The sequence below is a fragment of the Atta cephalotes genome, assembly GCF_000143395.1.
Source record: "Atta cephalotes unplaced genomic scaffold scaffold00014, whole genome shotgun sequence".
Taxonomy (NCBI): Eukaryota; Metazoa; Arthropoda; class Insecta; order Hymenoptera; family Formicidae; genus Atta; species Atta cephalotes.
The window spans coordinates 535,201-547,561 of NW_012130078.1; the positions used below are offsets into that span (position 1 = coordinate 535,201).

At 32.1% G+C, this 12,361-nt stretch overlaps 1 protein-coding gene across 1 annotated transcript in view; it reads right to left on the reverse strand.

The window, feature by feature from the left end:
* Window positions 1-12,194, reverse strand: part of LOC105617841 — a 76,792-nt gene extending 64,598 nt beyond the window's left edge. The window contains exons 1-4 of the mRNA XM_012199392.1: window positions 12,171-12,194; window positions 11,291-11,500; window positions 11,086-11,221; window positions 7,261-7,592 (exon numbers count right to left, since the gene is read on the reverse strand). Of these exons, the coding sequence (XP_012054782.1) occupies window positions 7,261-7,592; window positions 11,086-11,221; window positions 11,291-11,500; window positions 12,171-12,194 (702 nt within the window). The remainder of the gene's footprint in view (window positions 1-7,260; window positions 7,593-11,085; window positions 11,222-11,290; window positions 11,501-12,170) is intronic.
* Between the last annotated feature and the right edge of the window lie 167 nt (window positions 12,195-12,361).

Here is a 12,361-nt window from a genome sequence, read left to right on the forward strand (position 1 = left end):
TATATATATATATATATATTATATATATATATATATATATATATATATATATATATATATAAGCATAGTGCTTTTAATTGTAAGAATTAATCAAGAACAGTTAAATATTTGTCTCATATATTCAACTGTGATCGATTAATTCTTACTTAGAAATACGCTGCAATAGAAAGGGTTTTATGGCGTTGTTATCGTATATGCGCATCGGTTTCGCTTTACTTACCACAAAAATGAAATTAAATATGAAGAGCAGATACTTAATTACTCCCATTCCACAGCCCATTTTGATCGGTCTTGTGATACGAAATGCGAATGCCGCGATGTTAAGAAACCGCTTTGAGCGAGGAGCTAGAATGGAACACACGTGACACGCACACACAACAAAGCAATCAGCAACTATACGGTTTAACTGTCCGGCTCCAACTGAAATTACATTCAACTATTCAAGCGACGCTCCGCGCAGCACCAGCAAGCGCCAATAATACTAATACGATGGCGGTCGTACGAATCCGGCCGAAGATGACCGAAGGCGATTCGCGGTAGAGTGACTAGAGCGCTTCATAATATTTCAAAGAAATGACAAGCCAACTCATTTAGGGGCTGTGCACAATAGCAGGAATAAGGAATAATGATTTCAATCTGTCAGAAACCGTGTATTCCGATTTCTGTATGTATTTGATTTCTGATATATTAAAATAGTTATTCCTAATTTCTTATTCCTTCTATTGTGAGCAGAGTCTTAGCTTTTTAAATGTAAAATATATAGAAATGTGATATTATATTATTGTTATAACTCCATGAAATAAGAATAAGAAGGCTTAATTATATGGATTGGAAGTAATCATGAAAAATGTTCCGTATCTCTGGTGGAAAAATTTCGCTAAAATTATTCCACGTTTTAGAACACTTTTCAGCAAAATTTCAGCATTTCAAAAAAGTTTCAGCGATTTTTAATTGAAAAATTCATTTTTAGCAAAATTTCAGAAAAATTTCAGCAAAAATTTCGAAGAAATTTCAATAAAATTTCAGATCAGTTTCAACGGTTTTTTAGTATGTTAGCTGAAAAATTCATTCAATTTCAATGAAATTTTAACAAATTTTCAACAATTTCTGAAATGTTCCAAAGCGTGGAATAATTTTAGTGAATTTTTTTATCAGGATATACTGCCAGGTTCGCTGAATGGAATAACTTGCACACTCATATTGCGGATAACAGCTAGTAAAAATACGTGGTGCAGTCCACTTGGCGCTACAAATACTTTGAAGCGTTTGATTAATCAATCGGAAGAAATAATTTTACTAATTGATCAATCAAAAAATGCTTCGAAACATTATAGGATCAAGTGAACTGTAGTCATGATGAAAAGGTTATATATCACTAATCAGTACTAGGCATAATATGTTTAGCAATTAGTCATATTTCTGACAGCAATTTGATAACAATGTCAATAATAACATGTCAATAACAAACTCTGTATAATTGAGTCTGTAATTGAGTCTGTCAGAAGGCTTCGTCGACAAATCCATAGCCAAATGCGGACACAGGCTTAGTTTACATCAGTCAAAATACAAGAATCAACCAACTACAGTCAAGTTCCTGTTACAGTCGAATGACAAGAGAATGCTCGACTACAGTTGGTTCTTATATTCTGACTCGAATCGAACCTTTGGTGTAAACTCAACTACTGATAACTGATTTTATAGTCAAAATCTGATCGAGTTTACTTCCAATTTGGCCTCAAATTGCTAACATTTTGTTATCAGAGTATAATGTTCAAATACTTAGAAAATATACAATATAATATATTATAGGACCGTGTATGTGATAACTATAGAACTATAGAACCTTAAACGGTCTAGCTGGATTTTAAATGCTTGTATGATTCTTGTGTGAATTTATATATTACATATGTAGTTTTTAAAAACACGTGCCGAAATGATTTTTTGGTCTTGAAACGCTAACTCCACTAAACTACTGCAGTAATATCACAGGTTAAATTGACTAGCAATTTAACAAATGTTTGATGCATCGCATCTTTGAAACAATCTTAATAATGTTGAAGGACATATTAAAATCTGTAAATAATTAATTCTTATTGCGAAAAATATTACTTCGGTTGGGAGTCGAATCCAGATCTTGCATTCCATGCATCCTAAGCCTTTAGACTACCTTAGTAATATTCTTCACAATAATTGAAACATATGAACAACGTCTCTTTAGGCGATGTAAATAAATAATATATTATAGAATTTAGTCCAAAATATACCCATTCTAATTATTAATAGAATAAAACATTAGTAGCTAAATATTTATATTCATTTCATGTAAGCAATTTTAGATTATAAAAGCTGAGCTTAAATTAAACTTTAATATTAAAGTAAATTCTAAGTTAAAGGTCTATAATAAATTCTATAATTTTCAAAATTATATTATTCAATTACAAATAAAATGTAATTAAATTATACTTACTTTAAACAATATATTATAAAATTACTAACAGAAATTCTATTGAACTTTACTAAACAGATTAAATTCACTTCTATACTTAATATAATTCATTAACATAATTAAATGTGATATTATACATATATGCTCAATATGACGATAAAATATTGCAAGTTATTCTGTTCAGCGAACTTGGCATTATATAGCATTTTCTGTTAGAGTAGGTACAAAAAGAGTAGCGCTAATTAACCGGAAATAGTGTCTTACTAGAGGTATCTACAGGCTGTGTCATCAAAATCCGGACAAATCGAACAATTTCTTTAAACAAAATGTTTTTAATGAAAAATTAAATATTACAAAAAATCCTTTTACATGGTACTTGAATCCTTGTGGAACACATATTATTCGATGTATCCCCCATTAACTTGAATGATAGCCTCTATTTTCGATCTGAAGCGTTCACACGCATGCTGTAATGTAGCACTGTCCATGCCGACGAATGCTGCCTCAATAGTTAGTAATTATTCTTAATAACGTCATATTGGGATGCCGAAATTTGTTTGTGACTCTTTCAACGTTCCATACGTAGTAATCCAAGAGATTTAAATCTGGGCTATTGAGAGGCCAGAATTTTTTTGGTCCAAAACTATCGACTAACTGTTGTCTGAGAGCCAATTTTGAATTAAATGACTTATATGAGCCGGTGCACTGTCCTGCTAAAAAACATATGTATACCTTCCGGACGCCACAGTTTCCATTCTATCCTCATTACATCCATGGGAATGCGCAACGATTGCTCTGGATCCGAAATCAGCGCTTGAGCCCTTTCAATGACTGCGGAGGTCTTCGCGATTCTTTCGAGTGACTCTTCCTCGCTGACATACTGGAACCTTCGTTGGACTGTTCTAAAGTCGTATATTTTGCCACAACGTCATAAATGATTGATCTCGAGTATTCAAAGAACCGAATTATTTCCGTTGCTAAGCACCCAGCGCGAAGGCTTTCGATGATCGCGGCTCTTCGATTATACTTCACACTTGGTTTCAACATTTTGAGAATATGACTGTTTACTAGAAGCATCAAGCTTTCTCGGACGTCAACAACAATCTCTGGCGGAAGCACAATATAGCGAAAAATTTAAATTGAAATTTGTCCGGATTTTGGTGATTCTGTATATAACGTAATTCCTCGTCTTAACTTTTTCTTTCTTTAACGTTGTCTTCTTCTAACTAACAGTAAGAACATCTAATGGCGTAACACATGCATTGGCACCACTCTCTTTATATCATGATGGAAGAATTACATGGTGTGCTTAGTTTGCCCAAACCATGCCTACTTTTGCTCCGCGTCATCTCTAAGCACGCAATCTACCAACCATAAAACGCGAAACATAAAGCGATATTCATAATCCGTTTTTATTTTAAAACTATCTTAAATATAATGTCTTAAGATGTTAATACAGTCCTCTGATTGACTTACGATATCTTAAGATTGACTTAAGACAATCTTAAATGTAAGAATTGACTATGAATACCTGTTTCGTGTCATGAAGTTGGTACTCAATCTTTCCTAATGCAAGAAAGGATTCAGTAAAGAGAGGAAATCAAGAGAGGAAAAGACAGTTTTTGTTTATTTTTACAAGTATTTTGAAGCGATCTCGTCATTAGATTTATCCATGTCTTTATTTACAAATGGCATGCAGCATAAATTAATGTGTATTTCTTGTGTTACGTCCAGCGGATTCCCATGACACTTTTCTTTCATGGAGATCTGGAATTCGTTGAAATAAAAAGACAGTTACGAATAACGTACAAGTTGAGCATTATAGCTAGAGAAGACTAAAAACTTCTTTTCCCATTCTATAAATTAAAACGAAGAATCCAGTATCTCCTCGTAAATGTCGCTCTGAGATAAACTAAAAATCGGTGAACGTGCACGAGCGGCGGGACTAGGAAGACACCGAGTCTGTGCCCCTAGGACACTGCGGCTAAAATAATGTCATTGAAAGCCTAAGACCGGCCAAGATATTTTTTAACGGTCAAGTCGCGGACGATTCTCACGAGTCTGTGATTACAAAATCTAAGAAGCGACACGCGACTTCAGGGGTAAATTGTGGGATAAACTGTGATCTCGTGCTGATGCTGCACGTGCTTTCTTGACGCACTGCACGTGCGTTTTCCTATAAATATTAAGGTCATAAAATTAAGGATGATACACTACAAATTACAGTCATGTCCTTTTCCATCCTTGAGCAATTAGAAAGAAAGAAATAGGTCTCTACCAGCTAATTAACGAACTTATCTACCAATCAGTGTGCTGTTAATCAAGATTACTATAAAAACCTCGATTTCGCGGGACTCAGCGCCTTTTTTCCTATTCTCTCTAAGAACGGACGTAAGATCCGAAATTCTTATTTTCTTAACTGGCCAACACTTTAAAACTCAGAGTTTAGAAGCAGTGCGAGAGAAATTCCATCAACCTCGCGTACTTGACAGCGAGACTCAAAGATTTAGAGTCAGTGAAGAAACATCAACCTTACATATCCTAGCCGGAGGAGCTACTCCGATCTCAGTAGTAAATCGGTATATCTCTATTCTTTGGTCCCCCTCATTTTTTATTTCGGTAATTCGTTTCATTTTGTTTCTTTTTATTATTTATTTATTTTTATTTTATTTTTATTCTTTTCTTTCTTTCTCACTTTTGACTTCCCATGTACAAAAAATAAAAATATTGCAATCCGTTCATTATAATTTCAATCTGTCGCCATCGCCTCACGATAATTGCTCGCCCCTGTTGATCGGTCGCTCGTATTCGCCCATTAATATTATCATTGTCCGAGGATCAGGCCGAACCTTCTCCACTCACCAAAACTTCGTTCTCTTTTTATTCCCTCGCTATCTTATTCGCTAACTTCTGCCACCGATACTTTCACACACACTCACATACATAAATCCATACGCTAACACATTTCAGAATAGAGAACCAAAGGATTGTATTTTTATACTTAAAAAAAATGTATTACTAAATATTTTTTTATTATAGTACTATTAAACTAAACCCTTGTTAATTTGACAAACCTCTCCTTGTATTCATCGTAAACTCTCTCGCGGCACTTCGCCCTCTCCCCAGTCACTTGAATTAAGTTTCATGACCGAAAGCATACAGACGTACACATCTAGCATTAAAGTGCCCTCTCGACTCACTGATGAGTTTGAGCCCTTTTAAATTAAAAATATATCCGAAAAGTATGTTCTCGTATGTCCGTTTAGGAGCATGAGTTGAGATTTCCATTTCGTCCTCCATTCGATCCCCGGCTCGTTAAGAGTCTCAGGATGAAGCGAAGTGCTTCCCGATTGCGTCTTTCGCCACGGCTCTCTTGCGATCCGCAGCCTGAACACAATCAAATGATCTAATAATTCGGTTCCTATTGCGTTCACCTCGTCAGCTTCATGCATGCTTAGATATAATATTGACTATGGCGTCACGATTCCGGCGCGACTAGTCAGGAGCCTTAAATACAGTTTTTTTTTTTAAGATGTCATGAACCAATAGATGCATTCAGTACTGCAACCATTGAGCGCTCAGTGAGCTTTTGCATCTAATTGGCATATTCCGTTAGATCTAAAAATATGGATTAATCAAATGCAAGAGCTCATTGAACGCTCAGTGAACGGTTGTAATACTGAATACATCCAATGAGAGAGCCGTATTAGTATCTTATGACATTATTTAAGACGATTTTAAAATAAAAACGGACTATTTAAAAATCGCCCTTTAGCGTTTTCGAGTGCAGCGGGTTTGAATTTAACTCGGGTTAGTAGCGGGATTTTCTAAAATCGATTTTACACATTAGTTACAAGTTGATAAGTTTGTTGCAACAGCCAATTTTGCATTTTGCAAAATCAACGCTTCATATTGGCTGTCGCAACAAACTTTTTAAAAAATTTAAAAAAAATAGAATTTGATTCCAAATATAGACCAAACAGATACATGAGCTCACTGAGCGTTTAGTGAACAGTCATAAAGGCTCCGCATGATAAAAGGAACAGGGAAGAGAGAATAAGAATTTTAACCTCAGAAACTGTATATTTCACAATATGATTTCTGATCTTGAAATTTTTTTAGAAGCGTTAGCAAGCTCCATGAACGATCTTAGCGTAGCGGTAACATTTAACCAGTGAGATTTAACATTCGTCAAGATTAAATTGTAGAGGATTCTGTTTTCAATCACAGATCAAATTTTTTTCTGTAATTTAAATTTTTAGAGTTTTGTAAAGTATATGTAACGTAAAATTTTAATTATTTCGTAGTGAATAACAGAATACAATCTCAATTGCAATTTCTATGATGGCTTGCCGCTAGGCTGAAGTAAACAACGTAACTAGATCAAAATATTAATAGTTACACTGAGTAAATTAATCAACAAAAGAAAGAATGCTTTTGCATCCGTCAATTTGAGAAGAAGTGTATCTACATCTAATAAGGATTTTAAACATCTGCAGCGGAATACTCTGCCGCATTAGTAGTAACTTTTTTCCATACACAGGAATTAAAATCACCAGTAACAAGATACCTCTGACTTTCACATTTGTAATGAAATCAAATATACAAGTTGAACTCTGTAGAAACTTTGAAAAGTTAAAGATGATACACAAGCAAGAATTATGTTCACTCCAGCCTAGCGGCAAGCCATCAATTGCAAAGATTGAAACTGAGATTGCATTCACTACGATAAAATTTGAAATTCACACATTACGTACGTACGTAGAGTCCCTCTAGTAAGGAGTCGATTCATAAAGGATACTAGAGAGCCTCACAAGAAACCTTCCTGTGAGACTCTCAAAGGGATATTCTAAAGGGAATCTCTGATTGGTCAGATCGAATCCCTTTAAATGCTGCTTTGTAGATACTTTCGATGTGGTAGTGAATCTGTGAATTGGTGTGAACACTGCTTCATGATGTAGAAGGCGCGAACGCGAAATCGGACTATCAACTATCAACCGTGGAATTGTGCTGTTTCCGACCACTGACGGCAATGGCGTCCTTCCAGTCTTAACTCTTACTAAGGCACTATAAACGTAAGTATTTGCATATCCGTTATTTTTATTCCTTTCCTCACTCCTTGCTCTATTCTCACTCCGCCGTTGAGCTGAGAAGGTTATGATTGTTACGGTTATTATAGGTTATAGCTTCTAAACTATTGGAACTAACCTTGTAGCTTCGTATTTATGTATTTTCACACTTCGAAATTTTACTAAGCTAAGAGACGAAAAAAAAATATATAAAAAAATTGAAATATTATGTATTAACGAAGGCAAAAAAATTTATAAAACGCCTTGTTGCATTGCGATAAAATGTATTAATAGAAGAAGGTATTCGATTATTTAAATTTTCTGCGGATAATATTCATCGAATTTGTTGTATTGCTGTAAAATAAATACATGACTTGTGAATAAACATCACCTCCTCGCAGAGAAATTTCGATCCTTTTCTTCAAATTGACATACATATTTGGCATTTTATCTAGAAATAACCTGAACGCCAGACACTCTTCAGATCCTAATATTACGATAGATTCAACTGAGAGCAAAAATGGAATGAAAGAAGCTACAAAATTTCAAACAGCAAATACAAATCATAATCTATAATGACCATAACCTATCACAGTTCAGTGATGGAATGGGGAGCAAGGAGTGGGAAAAGGAATTAAAATGATGGACGCGAAAACCTACATTTCTAGTGCTCTATTCTTATTAGAGAAACTCTATTGTTATTTTATTTTGAAGTGCCTTTATGTCCACAAAGTGTGTCCACATAATAGACATTGAATTAGCCAATGTCCATGATTTGATCAGTAATGTCCACGATTTTTTTGTATTTTTCGCTATGTTCACAAATTTCGGTCCATTAAGGCTTAAACACAATATGCACAGGCAATAGAGAATAACGAGCCGACCAATCAGAACTCTGGGATATATTGAACTTACATTCCAGAGCTCTGATTGAACGGCTTGTTATTCCCTGTTGCTTGTGCCTATTGTGTTTAAGCTTTTAGATAAAACTATAAGTTGCTTGTAACAAGACTAAAGTCTCTAGAGAGTAGAAGAAGAGAGTCTGGACATTTGAGATTCCGCATTGGTGCATGTAACTTGTGTCCTTACAATGGCAGCACCAATAGGAACCTTGCTCATTCAATATAAACGGGAGGAAAATTAGAATTGAAATACCTCGTACTCTGAATTTATTATAGTAATATCACAGAAGTAATGATCGATGTATGTGTATTTCCTAAAAAATTGAGAAATATATCTTCGGCGAAGATTCAATGTAAACATACATATGATATAATGTAATATATACTGACTGTATCCTAAAATTCACTACCGCTATTAAAAAATCTATAATACACGTGAACTATAAGGCTTATTGTTTTTAATCGAACTTTTCGCATTTCTCGCATTTCGTTTCTCTTTGTTTTTTTCTTCACATCGTATGAAAAAAGTGAAAAGTTGAACCGTAAAAATTCAACTAAAAAAAATAAACTTATTTTTCAGCATCAACAATAAATTTTGAAATGCAATCAATGTGTCGTAAGGATGGAAGTTAATAAAGTTGTTAGTAAAGTTGTTAATAAAGTTGTTAATAAAGCTGTTAGTAATGCAGTAAGAACCATTTTTAATGCGATTAAAGCACTCAGATATACAACTTGGCATTTTTTTTTACTACAAAAGTAATTTTACTTAATGTTTTTTTAAATTTTTTGTATTGAAATATATTTACAATTTTTTAAAATAAATATTGCTCATTATTGATAATTATAAATAATTATAAATTATTAATAATTATAATAATTATAGTTAATAATAATTATAGATAATAATAATTATAGACATTAATAATTATTAATAATTATTAATATCTAATATAAATATAGACAATAATATCCAAAACAGAAATTAATATTTATAATAAATTTTAATACACGATTTGTTGTGAAAGGATTCTACACAAGAGCGCTCCTATCTCGAACAACATCTTTGCAAATTTTTTATGACTTTTGTACATATGAAGAAGGCTCAATACAAAGGCCGAAACATATATAATGTCTTAATATTTAAAATAAACTGAAAATATTATATCTGCAATGTTTTGAGAAATTATTATTCTACAAGATGAAAAAATATGCTTTACTACATTTTAAATTTTTATCAGCTTTTTTATTAATTTTAATATAAATTACATTAAAAAAGGAAAATATATGAGGGGCAATGATCAGATAATAACAGAATTGTGTGAAACATTCTTTTTTCTTTCATAGTATATGATTCTACAAAAATACACAATCATACTTCTTGTACAAAATAGTTTTCATTTCAGTATCTCTTAATTTTAGAAAATTATAAAAGTTTACTTGATATATATATATATATATATATATATATATATATATATTGCAAATAACGAAAGAAGCTTGAATTAAAAAATTAGCGAAAAATAAGTTTAAAAGAAAATATTTAAAAGAGATTTAAAATAAAAAATATATAGATAAAATATAAACTAAATAATATTACAAATTAAAAGATATATATAATAGATGAAAATAATAGAAAAACTACATTCGCGTAATTAATAATTATGTTAATTTTGTCGTTTTTTTACTCCGACTCGTTCGATACATTCTGTTTTTTAATCGAGGATCATACAAATATTTCTGGATAATGTAAGATTTGAAAATGATACATTCATATAAGGTTTTTAATATTATTCTTTTGTTGGTCATGTCGATTGTTGATTGATTGAGGCATTGCACTGTGCACTTCATTATCTATTCAATTATTGCACTAAGAAATATGTTAAGTACAAACTAACTCTATTAATAATCTAGCAGGACTAAATTAGTAAAACCAAATTAAATCTGTTGAAATATTTGGTACTTTTTTGTACTATTGTTAATTTGTTTCATCAATAAAAACAATTTGTACACAATATTCCAACAAGTCCAATTCAATTTTATTAATTTGATTCTGTTAGCTGGAGATTAAACTAAATTAATTAAAGACTTAAAAAATGTAAATATGGATTTTGATATCACGTTTGCTAAGATAATAAAATCCTATTTTTTAACTAAATCATACCAAGTCTCGGTATTGTTAGGAACTTAAATAAAAAGACAGAAATGCTATCATAGTATTAAGACAGAAATTGTCATAGTATAAACACCTATTTACTTATAAAATGGCAGTAAGAATAGGATGCAAATTATTCAGACACTTTTTAGAATATTATCAACTTTTTTCTTTATACAGGGTATTCAAATGAGAGTCAAAAATACTTTAAAGATATATGTTCCTCAACGAATTAAAAAATGTTATGTTTTCCTTAAATTAAATTAAAAAAAAATAATCTTTTTTAGAAATTATTTCCTTAAATATATTTAGAGTGAAAAAAATTAAGTATATCTCAATTGATTTGAAACACTCTATATAATGGGGATATTAATATCACTAGTATATCTATATACTGTTGATATTGACTAAACGTATTTCGCATATCACAATGATGCAACGTCCTTAAGCGACACACATCTTTGTCTTTCGTCATATGCAGCATTAGCTAAGGACTGCCAGAATTATGCGACTGACGTATTAAAAGATTGTTCTTAGTATCTGTTTCCCTCGTATCTTGCAGAGATGTGCGCATAGCCATCTCTGACGCTCTCCTTTCCATCCTGTCTTTGTATATTCTAATGTAACAAGTCGTGCACGCTATGAAGGAAATCTGAAACCAAATTGACCGTCATTCGATTAATTGAATGATCCGTGAATTTCAGTGAACAAAGACACACACCTGTAGCAGCACAGAACATAATGCAAGAAGAAATACATGAAGAAGGATCGATCTTGTCCGATTTAAAACCACGTGCTGACATCCACGTTTATTGATAGTAGTGCAAGCACCCCCGGTGTTATTTTCCTGATTCGTCGTGTTGCAGCAGGACCAAGGAATCGATTCTACGCTACGATAATCGGAAGGCCCATCTATTCCGCAACATTGTAACTAAAATTAAATTATTAATCGAAGTTAGCCCGATTTAAATTTTTCTCACATTTTATATAGCTTATTTTATCATAAATATAACTAAAGGATTCTGCACTTAATCATTTGAAAAAAATGATTTTAGTCAAATTAGCTAAAATTCGGATATTTTATAGTTTGTGAAATGCTTATTAAAGATTTTTATAAGCACAATCACAAAAAATAGACACGAGTTTGCTGTAGCACCATTTGAACGCTATTTTGAATCTAATCAGACTGAAAAGCATCTTTATGTACACAATACAATTTATTTTTTTTACAATTGTATAATCATTTATATACTCAATTTATGGACGCGTGTCCATATATAATAATGTTAAACTGTAATAGAATAGCCATCGATATGTATACACCGATACATATGTATATATTACATTATATGTACATTATATGTAAATATACATATAATATGTACATATGTATACATTCTCTTCACCGCGCGCACTCATACATAAAAACCTACTCAATAATAGGTATAACATGATTATATTATAATTAGAGTTTAAAAAATAAACTGTATAGATGGTAAAATTGACAAAAGAGGATTCAGCCCTGAATGATCTCCAACAAGTTTTAGCCGTGGCTCGTTATTCGTTAAAAAGTAAGGATGCACCGAATATCTGAAAAATACCTGATATCCAGTATTATCCAGCATATTTTTATTATCCGGATATCATTAGTATCCAGGAATATATCCGGTTGAAATTTTATATCATAAAATTATTGATTTTTTCTTATACAAATGCTCTAGAAATAAGTATGGATATTCATAATGCTATAATATCTTATACATTGTTGCAAAATTACAATTTTTTTCTTTAC